Genomic DNA, 17,150 nt, shown 5'->3' with positions numbered 1-17,150 from the left:
ACACAGCACAAGCTGTGGAGACACTCTTTATTTTCATTGCGGAGAGACCACAGAAGTGAACCCCCATTAGAGGGAAGAAAACTATTTCCATCACCATGTCTCTCTGCCCCTCTGTGCTCTCCAAGTGATATTCCCAGAAGTCCTGTTGGTTAACAGGGCAACCTCCTGAACTCCCTCCAGAGCTCTGTGACCAAATAAGGAATTTCACTGCCACTTCTGCCCCACTTTGCCCCCAAAGCTACTGACAATGACTATTACCAGTCTCACATGATGTGAAGTTGACATTCAGCAATAGACTAAAAGTTAAATTTTTAAAGCCACAGTATAAGATAGAAATCGTGGAATATTTCATTCCTTGTGCCAGTAAATCAAAAGAAAAGGACAGATCTTCACTCTTAGGAGAGACAAAGACCCCAGCAGGGTGATGGGAGATTATTATTTGCTAACACATTAGAAAAACACTTTCCTTTCCCGTTTCAGGTGACACAACAGGTGGGGGCAGGGGGGAAGGGTGGAGATAAAGGGGGGCTGTACGTGTTGGGGTCCAGGTTTCCCCAACAGTCACAAATTAACTCTGACTCAGGCTGCAATTTTACCCGCAGCAGATTCACCCAGTGATAAATTTAAGAATCATAAAGCCTTGTTTACACATTTCAATTAAAAGGCTTGAGAACAGAGGTCATTTTGTGGTATTAATAACACTTCTAGGGATTCTGACAGCAGTGACATTTTAGAGAAAGAAATGCCAGGGCATGCATCAAAGAGATCAACATTTGATACGGTGCATTGTTGGCAATGTTCAAGGGCTAATCATTCCATTTTTGTTTTCCTTCTACCATATGCATTTTTTGAGACTGGTTAGCATCTCTTTATAGTCAGATCTACCTGGTTATGCCTGCTAATAACTTCCTTGCCATTAAGAGGTCCACACCAGGGTTATTCAAATACTTGAAACGAGGAACAATTAAGCCCTCTGCTGAAACCTTAGTCTAGTGGGGGATATAGGGTTACTTCCTTCGGTAACACACTCCTCTACACTCCAGTCAGGTGAAGACGTCTCTGTAGAGACTTCCAATGCAGTTGTAGTAAACATGGGCTGTGGAGGCAGGCGCTGAGGGAGAGCCAGGAGATGGACCTGAAATCTTGAAACAGTGTGTTTGGAAGAGCTGACCCTAGAGCAGGGGATTGCCGAGTGTCTGGAAGATGTCAAGGACCCCCGCTGTTGCTCAGACACCTGGGGCATGACCTGCACCCACCAGGATGCCTGGATGGTTCAAAAAGACGTGGTATGGGCTGGCATCTTTACTCAGCCTCTCCTCCTTTATCCTGATCATCGTTGCCCTGGCGTTGCCCCACTGGCTGAGTGGGAAAATCCTTTGTCAGACTGGAGTTGATCTTGTCAATGCCACAGATCCAGAGCTGGTCCAATTCATTGGGGACATTTACTACGGACTCTTCCGCGGTTGTAAGGTGCGGCAATGCGGGCTTGGGGGCCGCCAGTCCCAATTCACGAGTGAGTATACTGGGGGGCACGAAACCTGCTTTAGAATACTTATTTTTAAATATTCGTAAGGATGCTTGTGTCTGAATGCGAAATTCAAGTGCCACTACAGTCTAAGGCATAATGACTTCATCCACAGTAAGCCATGGACTTACTCTTGTTCAGCACCCAGAAGAGACCTTTTATTTCTGTGGAGGCTTATGGAAACATTAGAAATAGGGATTTGTATATCTTTGTAGTTTACCTCTATGAATAATCACTAAAAATATTGAGTGCTTACGTGTTCAGACATTCTACTAAGTGCTTTACATGGTTTGTCTCTTTTAAGCCTTATAACAAATTTATAAAGAAGGAATTACTAACATTCCCAGTTTGCAGAGGACTCCACTGAGGCTTGGAGAGGTTAAAAACTTGCCTGAGGTCACCCAGCGGAAAACTTTAGACCCAGGTCACACGACTTGGGTATGCTCAGCCAGTGTGGCCTGAGGGTGTAGACGACCTGCTGAAATGAACCTTCCTCTTCTATTTACATAAATGCTTCAGAGTCTGCGAAAAAGCAAAAGGGCTGTGCGCCTGGGCTCTGGAATCAGACTATCTGGGTTCAAAGTTCAACCCGGATATTTCCTGGCAAGGAGACCTCGGGCAAGGCTGCTGTCCATGAACGTGAGCAGGTACTGACGTAGGCGGGCGGCCATCCAGCGTCACAGCAGAGCTGCTCAGCAGGTAGATAGAGCAGGAATCCAAGACCAGCTTATGAAGGATCTTCTGGGAAGGAAAAACTGAAACAAAAAAGGCAATATTCTGCACATCTTTAGACTCATACAATTAGATTGCTGGTGAGAACAGTATCCTACAAAATCATAATTAATCAACATAATGCAAATGCAAGGGGATAAGGGATTTATTCATTGTATAATTTCTATATTTCATAACTGTAGTTTTTAGAATCCTGACCAGGGTATCTTATTAAACGTATAAAGACAGAGAGCTGGAAACATTGACAAATATAATGATACAAATTGGCATCATTTATACACATGAAGGATATATATATTTGTTATGTATAGCAAGAAAAAATATCGCTGGGAATATTTATATTTACCCAGAAATTAAATTGGACCAGGGGTATTGAAAAGCTCTGTTAAAAACATAACATAAAAAGCTGAAAACACACTTAACATAAAGAAATAAATAAAACAAAGAAATAGGACATGCTAAAAGGGGATGATGACAGCTGTATGCAGTACTTGGTTCTGAGCTGGGTCAGTTTACTATAAAGGATGTCACTGGGACAATTGGTGGAACTTGAACGGGGTGTCAGGGTTAAACAGCAGTCATATGCCAGTGTTAACCTACTGATTTTGATAGTTGTATCGTGGTTGTGAAAGACAAGGTCCTTTTTGAGGAAATTGACCCTGAAGTGCCAGGGTTGGAGGGGCAATTTACCCTCAAATAGTTCAGAAGAAAAAAAAAAATTTCTTTGTACCATTCTTGCAATTTTTCTGAAGTTTGAGGTTGTTTCAAAACCACAAATACATTGGGCTTCCCTGGTGGTGCAGTGGTTGAGACTCTGCCTGCCAGTGCAGGGGACACAGGTTCGAGCCCTGGCTGGGAGGATCCCACATGCCGCAGAGCAACTAGGCCCGTGAGCCACAACTACTGAGCCTGCGCATCTGGAGCCTGTGCTCCACAACAAGAGAGGCCGCGACAGTGAGAGGCCCGCGCACCGCAATGAGGAGTGGCCCCCACTCGCCGCAACTAGAGAAAGCCCGCGCACAGAAACGAAGACCCAACACAGCCAAATACAAATAAATTTTTTAAAAAACCCCGCAAATACACACACAAAAAGGGGGAAATGGCACAATTTTTAAAATAATTGTAGATAATAGGGTTTTTTTTAATTTTTATTTTATATTGGAGTATAGTTGATTTCCAATGTTGTGTTAGTTTCAGGTATACAGCAAAGTGATTCAGTTATACATATACAAATATCCATTCTTTTTCAGATTCTTTTCCCATATAGGTTATTACAGAGTATTGAGTAAAGTTCCCTGTGCTATACAGTAGGTCCTTGTTGATTACTTTATATATAGTACTGTGTAAGTTTTAGGGAATTGAAATTAACAAACCTCACGGAGGAAGTTCCAAAGCTTGAACAAGGGAGCAATAGATTCAATACTCCAGAGACTTTAATAAGCAAGCCAGTGCTCAGGGAACATAATAAAAATAGCCCATATAATTATGTAATTATATAGCATGATACACCACGTTACCATCATAACCACCTTCTTACACACTAGATCATTTATTTATCTGTTATGTTTATTATTTATTATGTCTCCACCCCTTTGGTATATAGCGCCATTAGGGCAAGGATCTTGTCCATTGATGATCCCAAGCCCCTAGAACAGTGCCTGGCACACATTCAAAAACATTGGTTGAATGAATATCGATAAAGTACTTTTAAACTCATTTATACTGAATGTTCACGTACAAGATGCCAGACATGTGACCTATGCTATACTAATCTTCCACAAACCTGCCAGATAGAAGAATGAGGCTCAGAGAGGTTAAGCAACTTGATCAAGGTCACAGAGCCTTGAGTGCCAGAGCCAGTCTCCAACCCTGGTCGGTCTTACCCTAAAGTTCCCACCGTCCATTGTGTGTTGTTCCCTCGGGAATCTGTGACTGGCAACTTTCCCAAGGCGGCGTGTTACCCTAGTAGTCTTTACTGTTCTCCCAGAATTCAGCAAGTTCTGGATGTTGGGGAGGTGGTGGATGGATGTGAATTCTCTAGGATGGGAGGATGCAGGTGGATGGCTCCTGTCAGAAACGACTGAGGGGTCATTTGGGAGGGTGTGTTAGTCCCCTAGGGCTGCCATAACAAAGTACCACAAACGGGGTGGCTTAAATAACAGAAATTTATTCTCTCACAGTTCTAGAGGTTAGAAATCCAAAATCAGGTTCTTGACAGGGCCGTTCTCCCTCTGAAACCTCTAGGAGGAGTCTTCCTTGCCTCTTCCAGTTTCTGGTAGCCCCAGACATTCCTTGGCTTGTGACAACATTACTCCACTCTACACATGGCATTCTCCCTAAGCCTCTTCATATGGTCTTCCCTCTGTGCATGACTGTCTCTGTGTCCAAATTTCCCCTTTTTTATAAGGACACTAGTCTTACTGGAATAGGGCTCACCCTAATGACCTCATTTCCACTTGATTACTTCTGTAAAGACCCTATTTCCCAATAAGGTCGTATCCTGAGATGATGGCGGTTAGGACTTCAACACATTTTTTGAGGCTGGGTACAGAATGCAACCCATGACAGAGGGTGTGGAGTGGCAGATGGTGGGCCTAGGATAATTAAGGAGGTCACCAAGCACAAGCACTGTTTCTGGAGAAGCAGCTGAAGCAGAGACAGGCTTTGCAGAAGGAGGAGTTCAAAGGAGGGCAAGACAAGACTGGGCCCTTCCACTGTGATGCTAATTAAACCCCTGCCATCCCAGCTCACAGAAATGCAAACTACCTCTAGCCCTGGAAGCCATAAGCTAAGCAAATGAGCACTTACTGTTTGCCCACTGGAGGCACTCAGTACATGTTCCTTTCCCTCCGCCCTCTTCCTTCTCAGAGGGGTGACTATGGGAAAAAGCCCCCTGGGTTCATCTAACGTGGTCTGCTCTCTGAAACATCAGAACTGTGTAAGAATCATAAAGGACTTTTTAATATTAGTTCTGAGCAGGATAATACTCAGGAAAGTTTTATTTCTGGCTGCCCTGGGTGGGGTCCCAGAGGAGGGTGTATAACCATGATGTGATTCTTTTTGAAAACTTGCACCGGGAGCTGGGGCCAGGTTCCTCCTGGCTTTGGCTGGTTTTACACCAATGCCACCCAGGGACACTGCATCTGTTACCACATTCTCTAGCCTCAGAGGTGAGTCTCTCTACCTTTAGATGTACAGCTCCTAGAGCCAGTACCACCTACTTGTGTGAGGCAGCTATGGGGCGTATCAGAGCCCCCAAACCCCAAGTTGGAATCAGGATTTTCCTGCTACTGTCACTGTTGTTCCGAAGAACGAAAAAAAAAAAAAAAATCCCTGCTCCCAGGGCCCATGTGCACATCAGCGGAGAAGCGGGGTGTGAAAGTGCTTTGTAAACTGGAGTAGGAAAGTTCGATTGGGTCTCGTGGACAAACAGCCTAAATTCGCACCTTCATAGGGGTCTCCCCTAGAATCACCCAAGAGAGTCAATTTCCAAACCAATTATGGAGAAGAGCAGAGAACTATACAGCATAATCCTAATTAAGATCCTTTTTTATACCCAGACTTTCTGAAATAAAAACAAACCAATCTAGCAGTTTGAGCGGCTGGGGAAAGAAAGGGACAAACGCTAATTTAGCAGTGTTCACCTATTCAGCTGTACTGTATTTATGGGCCTGGCGCTTTTAGGAAAACAGGGATAAACTAGACAGAGGAGTGTCTGCCCTCCAGAAGCTTTCCATCTGGGAAAGAGAAAGGCAGTAAATGAGCACTGGGCAGTAACACATTAATATCTCAAGCTGTCACCTCTTTGTTCATTTCCTCCAACCCACTCTGCGCTAGAGGAGAGATTTTATTTATGCCCATTTTACTGATGAGGAAATTGGAGGTCAGAGAAATCAATAAATGAAATAATTTCTGTAAAAGCACCTGATGTGGTGCTTGATACAAAGTATGTGCTTGATCATTTTTAATTCACTGGTTCCCCCCTCATCTCCCACCCCCAAGCATTCCGTCAACAGCCAGACCTGGATCTGACTTCAGATCTCAGGCTTTTCTTACCATTGTCCATTTTAGATAACAGTCCTTTCTCAGATGTGTCTTTTGCAACTCTTTTCTCCCATTGCGGTGGCTGTGTTGTCATTTTTTTGACATTGTCTTTCACAGGGCAGAATTTTTTCATTTTAGTGAAATCCAATTTATCAATTATTTCTTTTTTAAAATTAATTTTTGCCTTGCTGGGGCAAAAGGGACTACTGGACGTCTCTGGAGTAGGGAGCAAACAAATTACTTAATAATTAGATAGTTATCTAATTTGAGTTGCTGACAGGATGATTAATCACTTCTGGGATTCAAGTGGGTTAGCTTTAATATGTATACCATAAGACTATATATTCAAATTCAAAATAAGACCTCTAGACCTCCAGCTGTACTAGGATTAAACTTTTAAATCTTTGCTTATCCAAGTTATCTGCGGCAAAATCCTGAAGCCAGCACTTCCTGGCTGGGTGACCTGACTAAGCTATTTAACTTCTCATTTCTAAGACTCTAACTTACGCATCTGTAGGTGTGAGGGAAGGTTGCCGTGAGCAGTGAAAGAGAGAAAGTGTATATGTGCTGGCACACAGTCTGCGCTCAATATGTGTAGCTATTGTCACTTGTCACCATGGATCGTATCCTCTTATGGTCATGGATTTCAAGCTGGAAACTTAAATGTAATCCTTAAGTCAGACGTGTCTCAAGCTTTTGGAAACTGGGTACAAATATGAAAGGCAAGCAGGCAACAGGTCTCCTGGGATGGCACTTGTGTGACAAGAGCAACAGTAGAGTCACCCCTTAAAGAAATTATTAATAGAAGGAACTGATGCATGAAAACTCGTGAGGGAAGATTTGAATTTCTAAATAATGACATATGTAAAAAATAATAAGATCTCAATTAACTGGGAGATCTAGAGCCTTGGAGTGTGGCCCATGATTGTGGAGGCTGAATGAGATTCAGCCCTTTATCAGTAAAGATTTGTTTTTTTTTTAATATAGTCAATACATTTCCTACTGCGGAAGCTAAGGATTGGGTATTCTTTCACCATCCCTCTCCGTATCACTCCATATGCCCCAAATCCCCTCGCCCCATCATCATAATATGGTTATTTCTCAATTTTTTTATTAAATCACACCTGGAGATGGGTTCATGTCATTATATGGATATGATTAATTCTTTTTATAAGTTGCTTTGTGTGACCGTGCTTTAATTTATTCAATCTCCTATTGACTCGTGATTTGGTTTTTTCTTCAATCTTTTGCTACTGTAATGAATATCCGATATATACAGCTCTGAGCACACGTGGGAGTGCTTTTCCTAGAAATGAAATTGCTGTGATAGATGTTGCCAAATTGCTCTCTAAGGACATTGTATGAATTAATATCCCTACAAGTGTTGACAACTGCCTCCTTCCCTACCCCTTCATTAACATGGTGTATTAGCAAACCTTTTGATCTTTGCCAATCACACAGGTGATGATTTTCTATTTTAAGTGTTTGGTGAGGATTATGCTGGTTATGTGTCCTAAGGGCTGCATGGCAAGAAACAGGATTATGAAACAATTAGGTAATCAGGCATAAGCTACCATGTTTGGAATGAAAAAGTGCTGTGAGTTTGCAATGAAAAAAAAAAAATCTAAAGGACAACTGAAATGTAAGGACAAGAAACGGAAGAGAGAAGTCCTACAGAAAAAAATCCCACGGGAAGGAGTTCATTTTCTGGGGTAAAGTTTCTGATGCTGATGAGATAACCACATAGAGATAAATATACATGGAAATACAGAACTGGAAAGAAAGCTAGATCAGAACTGAAGACATAACTGTGGAGTGTCTGGACACTTCTGAGTGGAAAGGACACTTCAAAGGAAGAAGGACAAAAATTCTTGTTCTCAGGCTTGGGAGACACCAGCCTTCTATGAATAAAAATGGGCAGGTGAGCGAGCAAAGGAGCCAGAGCGGGACGGGGTCAGGGAGTGAGTGGAACCCGGAAAGCTTTGAGTCCTGGCTCCCAACTGGGGCCAAAGACGGGCTGGTCAGTTGTATCAAGTAATTAAGCAGGGAGGTTGGAATTCACAAGATGGACCCAGATTTGACCAGGAGGTATTCAGTAGAAACTTTGGATTAGTTGCAGAGGAAGGGGTTTTCCCCAGGAGTTTTTTAGCTTTCATCATTTTAAATCATTCATTTACAATAACTGAAATCAGTGACTCTAAACTCTATATACCATGTGATATATAGGACTTTGGTCCTGGATAGAGTTCAGGATCACCTTGCCCAAAGACAAGGAACTTGGTGTCTCCAAGCCTGTGGGTAAGGGCGTTTAATAAAATCTACTTCATATCCTTGTCACAAGGATTGGATGAGATAACAGACGAAAAGGGCTTGGCCCCTGACTGTACTCGGTAAATGTTGATTACACTCAACTCCTATGCAACTATTACTATCCACATTATACTGATGAGGAAACTGAGGCTTGAGAACTCACATGACTTTTCCCAAGTCAGAGGGTAAAATAACAACCACAGTTGCCATTTTTGAGAACGGACTCTTTCCTAGACAATATTTAAACACTCTACTATGATATATCATGTAATCTTCACATAGAGAGAAATATAGAGAAGACAAATCCAAATTAATATTTCACTAAATTATCCTGCCACATTAATATGGCAAATTAATATTCTAATAAAGTGCAACATGAGAATTACATGCCCCTCATACACAGGGAATTAATGTCTATCTTACTGAATCATTATGGGGAATCCAAAATGATGCTCCTAGCTTTGCATTAGTGCCCACAAAGTGGGCACTATGATTATTCCTATGCCCTTCACTTGACCCCCTCAATATTGTAAGATGGGTAGGAGAAGTAGGGTTTAGATGATCCTAAATATTTTATAATTGTGGCAAATCAGCAAAGCTGGGATTTGAACCTGGAACTTTGGATGCCAGATCTAGGCTTCACTTTGCTACACCCCTCTATACTCTTCATGATATACCTGAGACCGCTTCTACCTTTCTGATTTAATGAAGGCTACTCTCTGACCCAGATGAAAGCTTTGTGATCGATCAGCCTTTTTGACTGACTCTCTTGCCAGCCTCCTTTGCTAAAGCAACACCATCTGGAGCTTGTACGGATTAGCTCACACCAGATCCCAGAGCTGCGAGGCCGATGCAACTTAAATGCCCAGCTGGGGCACATTCTGATTTTGCAGCCACCCCAAGGAAGCGAAGATTGTTGGCCAACTGATAAGTGGTAAATCTGGGGGCCATGAATTCATCTCAGGAAGTCTCCTGCTTTTTGAAAACCCAGCACTTGCTGCCTTGCCCTCACTCCCCTCTGCTAAAGCCTTCATGGTAAGCAAGCCTGGGACATACGAACTGGAGCCAAGCTCTGAGGCTGACATCTTGGCTGTGTCTTCTCTCCCCAGTCTTCCCACACCTGGTGAAGGAGCTCAATGCAGGCCTCCACGTGACAATTCTGTTTCTCCTCTTCCTGGCCTTGGCGCTGGCTCTGGTCAGCATGGGCTTTGCCATTCTCAACATGATCCAGGTTCCTTACCGGGCAGTCAACGGCCCCGGGGGCATCTGTCTATGGAACGTTCTCGCAGGTAAGGAAGGCCCCTGGGGAGACAGATTCCTGTCCATGCCATCAGGAGGCTGAGTTCCAAGTAGGTGGGCAGAAGGCATGAAGGAATTAAAATGCCCCACCTCAGCCTTCACTTCCCTGGGTCTGTTACTTCCTTGATGGGCATGAATATCCTTTTTACTAAAAGTTGAAGAATCTCTGTCATCATAAAGAACTGAAGTATTAGCATGCATGAGTGGCTGAGGACTTAGAGCAGCGAAGAGAGGTCGGGATGAGAGAAGAGAGAAGACAGAGAGCTGTGGGTGAAGAAGAGGGGACCATGGGATGAGTGAGGATGTGGGACTGCTGCTGTGATTCTGAAGGAACCTCACAAAGGACAGAAGAGAAGGGACCTGGGGGGCTTACATGCCTTATTTTGTATAAACCTCACACCTCTCTATGAGGCAGTATTATTAGACCCATATTTACAGGTGAAGAACCTGAAGCTCAGAGAAGTTAAAAGATGTACCCAGGGCTTCCCTGGTGGCGCAGTGGTTGAGAGTCCGCCTGCCGATGCAGGGGACACGGGTTCGTGCCCCAGTCCGGGAAGATCCCACATGCCACAGAGCGGCTGGGCCTGTGAGCCATGGCCGCTGGGCCTGCGCGTCCAGAGCCTGTGCTCCGCAACGGGAGAGGCCACAACAGTGAGAGGCCCGCGTACCGCCAAAAAAAAAAAAAAAAAAAAAAAGATACACCCAAAGTCACACAACGATGAGTAACAGAGGCAGGATTCCAACCCAGGTATAACTGAGTCTAAGCCTTTTGTCCTTTCTTTAATCATCTATGACCACCGTGACCTATTTTCCAAGACAAAAGTTGTGTGTGTGTGTGTGTGCGTGTGTGTGTGTTGATTTGGGAGAGTATCTGATATACAGAAATTAATTCACATTTAGTTCAGCACTGAAAAAATCACCTGTAATGAAAGTAACAAAATCCCAAGAATGATTTCAGAAAACCCAGGTCAAATGGTCAAGGTATCCCGATGGCAGTAACCCCTCACTACCTTTTACTTTATACAGGATGACCATAAAGTATAGAAACAAGTAATGTTGTTTTATCATGCATTAGAATGTAATGTCAGTAAATCAATTATTACGTATTGGCCTATGTTTGCAGACTGTGGCCATCCTGTAGAATTTCTTATAAACGTGGCTCACTCCCATGTAGACTTGTTTATCTCTGCCTGAATGCTCACAGTGGTTGGCATGTAGAAAGTGCTCAATGCTGCTTTTGAAATAAATGCTTATCTCTGTCAATTCCCTTCCTCAGAGAGACAGTACTCTCAAGCTCTGTTGACAAGAGTATTTTAAAAAACGCAATTTGACAAAACTTTACTCTCAAAAGGCATAAAAATACGAGTATCCTTTGATTAAACAATTCCAAACATTAATTTATGCTAAGGAAATAACAGGAAAAGAGCACAAAAAATGTACATTAAAAGGAGTTTCCTGCAGCACTTTATACTATCAAAAAATTGGAAGCAATCTAGATATCCAGAAATTAGGTCACACTTAATTAAACTTAAAATAATTAGGTGTGTCGCTAGTATAAAACATCATACACAGTTTAAAGTGGTGCTTTAACAGAATATTGAACAACATGGAAAAATATTCAAGTAAGGGAAGTAAATCAAGTGTAAAGCAGTAAGAGTACCATAATACTAATTTTGTTAAAGAGATGAAAATGTAAAGAAATATACTAAAATGTTCAAAGTGTTTATATTTGGCTTTTAGGAAGAGCATATTTGTCTTTTCATCTTTGTGATTTTCTCTGGTGTCCAAATTTTCTTCAATAAGAAGTAATAATCTAAACAAAGGGCATAATAAATGTGCTTTTTAAATATTAATTAAAATCAGGGCAGGAGAGAAGTAGAGAGAAAGAGAGAGAGAAAGATGGAGAGAGAAAGAGAAACAGAGGGAACCCGGAAGGCCAAAGTCTGAAGCAATAGGTAGGGAAGGGCATGAAGTTTGGAATCTTCCAGTTTTCTCCTTTCTCCTTTCCTTTCCTCCTTCTCTTATCTCCTCTTATCGTTAAGCTTGGAAAGAGGATAACTGAGGAGGAGAGAACAGTCTAGCCCTCCGTTCTGATCCCCCAATCTGCCCAGTATGATGCTCTTGTCTCTTCCCTCAGAAGCCTCAAGGTCTACATACACAGGCTGAAATACTTAGAGACTGAGCTTATCCACATGTGCACACACACACCCTGCCCCGCCGTGGGTAAGGGAAAAAGTGGCAGAGTCGAGGCTCAAAGTAGATCTGATAGGAAGCTTATTCCCACACCTCTCGCCCCTCACACAGTGGATTATCTGCTGCTTTTAAAAGCATTTTAAAATTTGTGTTGCCCTAAGCGTGTTTTACACCGCAAGTTTGTTGCCTGTGCCACAGAAAAGCCACCTCACATCTAGTGGTTGAATTGCAAGGAAAAGAGCTGAGCATGAGGGTGTCCTTTCTGGGTTTCAGGAGGAGTCGTGGCCTTGGCCATCGCCAGCTTCATGGCCGCGGTAAAATTTCACGACCTGACAGAACGAATCGCCAACTTCCAGGAGAAACTCTTCCGCTTTGTGGTGGTGGAGGAGGAGTATGAAGAATCTTTCTGGATCTGCGTGGCCAGCGCCTCAGCCCACGCCACTAACCTGGTTGTGGTGGCCATCAGTCAGATTCCCCTCCCGGAGATTAAGACCAAGATAGAAGAGGCCACGGTCACGGCCGAGGATATCTTGTATTAATAACCTTCTCCTGAAATCAGTTCTTAGGAGAATGGAAACCTCCTTTTTCTTTTTTCCAGCTTGCACAGTCTTGAATGTCTACGTTTTGGCAGTAAGAAGAAGGAAGTGGAAGGGGGAAGGGTAGTTACCTGGGCCAGAAAAGAAAACTGTCCGAATTTCTGGCATCCCTGCACTTCTTTCTCACTGACCTTGGAGTTAGAGACTCTGCCACTTGCCAGCCGTGTGTGACACTGGACAATTCATTTAATATCTACTTCTCAGTTTCTTCATCTGTAAAATGGGGGTATTAACGACCTCGCAAGGTTGTAATGAGGTTTAAATGTGCGATAACGTTGCCAGCCTTTGTATATTGTAGAGCACCCTACACGTATAAGGTACTGTACACTCCAAGAAATGTCTATAGACCCTTGGTATATCCCGCACAATATTAGGAGGAATGCAAAAAGGAATATGATAATGTCCCTGGCCTCCAGAAACACCTAGTCTTTCCACACGACACAGGAATCAGAGAGCAACAATAACAGTAAGAATGAAAATAACTACCATTCTTTGGAGTAGTTACTACATGCAGTTCTAAAAGTTTTACATATAGTAAGTCATTAGGTCCTCACTACAACTCTGTTGGTATAGTACTACTTTAGTCCCATTTCATAGATGAAGAAACTAAGGCATAAAGCAGTTGGATAACTTGCTGAGGTCAGGAATTAAATGGACAGAAGTCTGGAGCCAGAGTTTACATTTTTAACCCCTTTGCTGATCTGACGTTTGGTGTACGAGCAATTGCAAGGCAATGTGATCAGTGTTATAACAGCACATGGAGAAAGGACCTGAGAAGGAATTAATGCTTCAGGATAGGATGTGGTATTAAAGTATCTCAGAGTTGACAGTTGATCTGAACTTTGAAAGATGAGGAGACTTTTTCCAGTGGTAAAGGAAGCAAGGCTGGAGAAGGGCATTCCAGGATAAGTCAGTAATGAGGAGGAAACACAAGGTATGAATTTACAAAGGGGGCTTGGAAGTATGTGAATACCCAGTGGGGTTAGAATATTGCTCTAATGCAGCTGTTGGATAAACGCAGATGTTTTGTGTTAGGTTTTCCTGAGTGGTACTGTGACAGTTAATTTTATGTGTCAACTTGGTTAGGCCATGGTACCCAGATATTGGTCAAACACTCTTCTAGATGTTTTTGTGAAGGTATTTTTTTTGGACGGGGTTTATCAGTTGATTTTCAGTAAAGCAGATTGCCGTCCATAGTATGGGAAGGTCTCATCCAATCAGTTGAAGGCCTTAAGAAAAAGACTGACCTCCCCCAAAGGAGAGGGAATTCTGCCAGCAAACTTCCACAGGACTCAAACTTCAACTCTTCCCTGGATCTCCAGACTGCCCGCCTACCCTGCAGATTTTGGACTTGCCAGTCTCCACAATCATGTGAGCCAGTTTCTTATAATAAATCTCTCTCTCTCTCTCATACACACAGACACACACACACAGACACAAACACATTCCTATTGGTTCTATTTCTTTGGAGAACCCTCACTCATGCAGGTCCACAACTCAATTCATTTTCCCACCATGTCAGCTGGGGTGAATCCTTTCCCAGCTCTCCTGTCTTCATGCCGAGTAAAAGTTATCTAGGGCTTCCCTGGTGGCGCAGTGGTTGAGAATCCGCCTGCTGATGCAGGGGACACGGGTTCGTGCCCCGGTCCGGGAAGATCCCACATGCCGCAGAGCGGCTGGGCCCGTGAGCCATGGCTGCTGAGCCTGCGTGTCCGGAGCCTGTGCTCTGCAAGGGGAGAGGCCACAATGGTGAGAGGCCCGTGTACCGCAAAAAAAAAAAAAAAAGTTATCTAATCCCCCCAGATTAGCTTCATCTAAAATGACACTTGATTCGGACTCACTCTACTTTGCTTAACACTGAGTTTCAGAAAGTTTCCATGGAATCTCTTCTGTTCTAACTGCTTCTGCTTCGCTGCTGTGTTCTTCTGCCCCTTCCAGCCCTCTATCCCCACCCCAGACACAGCTGCAGTCTTACTTAGCAAACTGATGTCACTCATCAAATATGCAGATGGCACATGGCTGGAAGGGAGAGTTAACATGATAGGAGATGGGTCCAAAAGGTAACAACACATTGCAGTGCTGTCTTGAAAACAAGTGGAAAGGTCAATGTTCTATCAAGTTTAACCTAAGGTCCTGCTGACAGTTTTTCTTTAAAATCAATAACATAAACACAAGACTCTGGCAACAGTTTATATGATAAACATCTGAGGGTCTTAGTACATTTATTCATTCATTCAACAAGTATTGAAACTTCTGGAAGTAGAGCAGTGAATGAACAGACAAAAATTCCTGCGCTGCAGAGATTTCATTCTCCAAGCAGCTGGGGGGAAGGGGGGATTCATACTGAGACGGCATGTGAGCTACTAAAAATGTTATCCGAGCCCAGCCGTAGCCTGCACCCTGATCACTGCCTCAGATCTGTGCAGGCCATCAGGTGGCGTGACGGCAGAGTGAACCGGTTTTGCTTCTAATAATGGAATTACCTTATCAAGGTGGTAACCTTGATCAAGCTGCCTACGTTCCATGGTGTCAAAGTGCAAGCTTTTGTATGAGTGTGTATTTTTCCAGTGACAGAGTCTATAGCTTTACAAAATGTCTCAGAAGCGTCTGTAACACCTTAAAAATTTCAAACCCTGACCCATCAGGTAGTAACCTTCACGTTGCTGGAGATAATCAGGTTCGGTCTGAAAGTCATCTCTCAGGGATACTGTAGAAGAGACTCCTACATGGAATTTAGCAAGTTCTGTTAGGCGTGAAGGGATGAAGGAGGGAGGGAGAATACATATCTTGGTCACAATACACTCGCGTGATACTCAGAGATATGGAGAAATTGTAGCTCATTTATTTTGACTATAGTTAATCTGGTCATTTTATGAATAAAGAAAAATGAATAATAAATGCCTGATTCAGTTTACATTTAACCCGATCTGATTGTTTATACTTAGGGGTAATGCTGAGCCTCTCTGGGATAAAATGGCTGGCTCCTCAGATAAGCTCTCCGCCCCTGCCTCTCTCCTGAAGGTCCTGGGGTTATGGGAGAGGAAGGTAGGCACACATATACTCCTGATCTCTGGGAAGCATCCCCTGGTATCCTGATGGTTCTTGGCGGGAGGGTGCACTGGCTGGGCTCATTGGGCTTCTGTCCCCCTGGGTACTGCTTGCCCTGCCAGCCTTCCCAGGGCAGCCTGAGGGTGGAATAATGTATGAAATTTTCTTTCAACTGGTCAGAGCCCGATCACTGCCTGGAATGCTTGTCCTCATCTTGGATCCTACCAGCTGCAGACCCCCGAGTGACCACCAGGTCCTCCCTCCGGCTCACCTGTCCTCTGGCCCACACCCAGGCTTCACTGAAGAGCTGCCCACCTGCTTTGGCAGCCTAGGGGCCTCACCTGGTGTCAACATAACATCCTGCCCCGGGGGTCCTGGAGACACCTCTCCCTTCCCTCCCACGAAGTAACTAACGTGATTTATAGGCTCTTATTTCCCCCAAAATTGCAGACTTGACAGGTTCCCTGCTGCTGATATGGCCTAGTCTAAATATGAAATAAACTTTACTCAAAAAATTAAGTCTCTGCAAAATATTAACAATTGTTAAACTCAGATGACGGATATTCATTATATTATTCTATTTTTCTTCATGTTTGAAAATTTTAATAAGAAGTAAAATAAAGAAATAAAAAAGAATAAACACACACACAAAAATTAAGTCTTTGTTTTTTAAAATCACCAGAAAGAGCTGTAAGTATATAATTGGTATAAAGTAAAACCTCAGACTCACAGCCCATTGAGATGGTTATATTTTTCCCACACTTAGAAAAAAAATGCACCAAACTCACTTCCTGCCTCACCAAACTCACTTAATGCTTCAAGGAGGCTCAACAGTGGCTGTATGTCAAACACGGAAAACCTCTTAATATGCCTTAGGTGAGCCTGGCCCTTTCGAGGCTTCTATTTCCTCATTTTTTAAATGAGAAACTTATACTGCATGATAATGACCACCATCTAGTGTGAGTCAGGCATTTGACATACTTTGTCCCTAATTTTGAGCACAATTATTCAAGATACATATTACTGTCTGTATCTTACAGATGGGCCGTTTTAGGTTCAGAGAACATAAGTAACTTGCTCAGGCCACATTACTAATAAGCAATGGAGAAAGGAGTCAGCTCCCATCTATGTAATGTCAAGGTCACCATTTTCCCACTACAGGATTGTGCTTCTTGCGGGACTTCTAAGTCGCCTTCCCAGGGCTCCGGCAGATGGCTGTGCAGGTTGCACCTCATCCAAGGGACGGATAACAGCTCAAATCTAGCACATCCTCCCCTGGCTTCTCATGGCCTGAACCCTCCAGAGGCTTCCACCCAGAGAGGGTGCCTTTTCCTCATGCTCACCAAGGTGTCAGGTGGGATCACAGTGCCTCATCCCAGTCCATGTAAAATCAAACTCTTAAC

The 17,150-nt window shown here is 43.4% G+C and overlaps 1 protein-coding gene across 1 annotated transcript; it reads left to right on the top strand.

The window, feature by feature from the left end:
* The first annotated feature begins 1,158 nt into the window (after positions 1-1,158).
* On the top strand, positions 1,159-12,655 carry CLRN2 (clarin 2). Its single transcript, XM_004282522.1, has 3 exons — positions 1,159-1,513; positions 9,721-9,900; positions 12,377-12,655. Exons 1-3 carry the CDS (start codon positions 1,261-1,263, stop codon positions 12,640-12,642), a joined length of 699 nt encoding a protein of 232 aa, XP_004282570.1. The 5' UTR covers positions 1,159-1,260; the 3' UTR covers positions 12,643-12,655.
* Positions 12,656-17,150: the final 4,495 nt, after the last annotated feature.

This window comes from Orcinus orca, chromosome 4 (genome assembly GCF_937001465.1).
Source record: "Orcinus orca chromosome 4, mOrcOrc1.1, whole genome shotgun sequence".
NCBI classification, from domain to species: Eukaryota; Metazoa; Chordata; class Mammalia; order Artiodactyla; family Delphinidae; genus Orcinus; species Orcinus orca.
This window is presented reverse-complemented; position numbering and strand designations above follow the sequence as displayed.

What these genes read in the sequence shown, in the direction of transcription:
- CLRN2 (XM_004282522.1), top strand. Translation starts at nt 1,261, where the DNA reads ATGCCTGGATGGTTCAAAAAGACGTGGTATGGGCTGGCATCTTTACTC. An exon ending in CCGCCAGTCCCAATTCACGA is followed by an intron (nt 1,514 to 9,720) that starts GTGAGTATACTG and finishes TTCTCTCCCCAG; the next exon opens with TCTTCCCACACCTGGTGAAG. An exon ending in TCTATGGAACGTTCTCGCAG is followed by an intron (nt 9,901 to 12,376) that starts GTAAGGAAGGCC and finishes TCTGGGTTTCAG; the next exon opens with GAGGAGTCGTGGCCTTGGCC.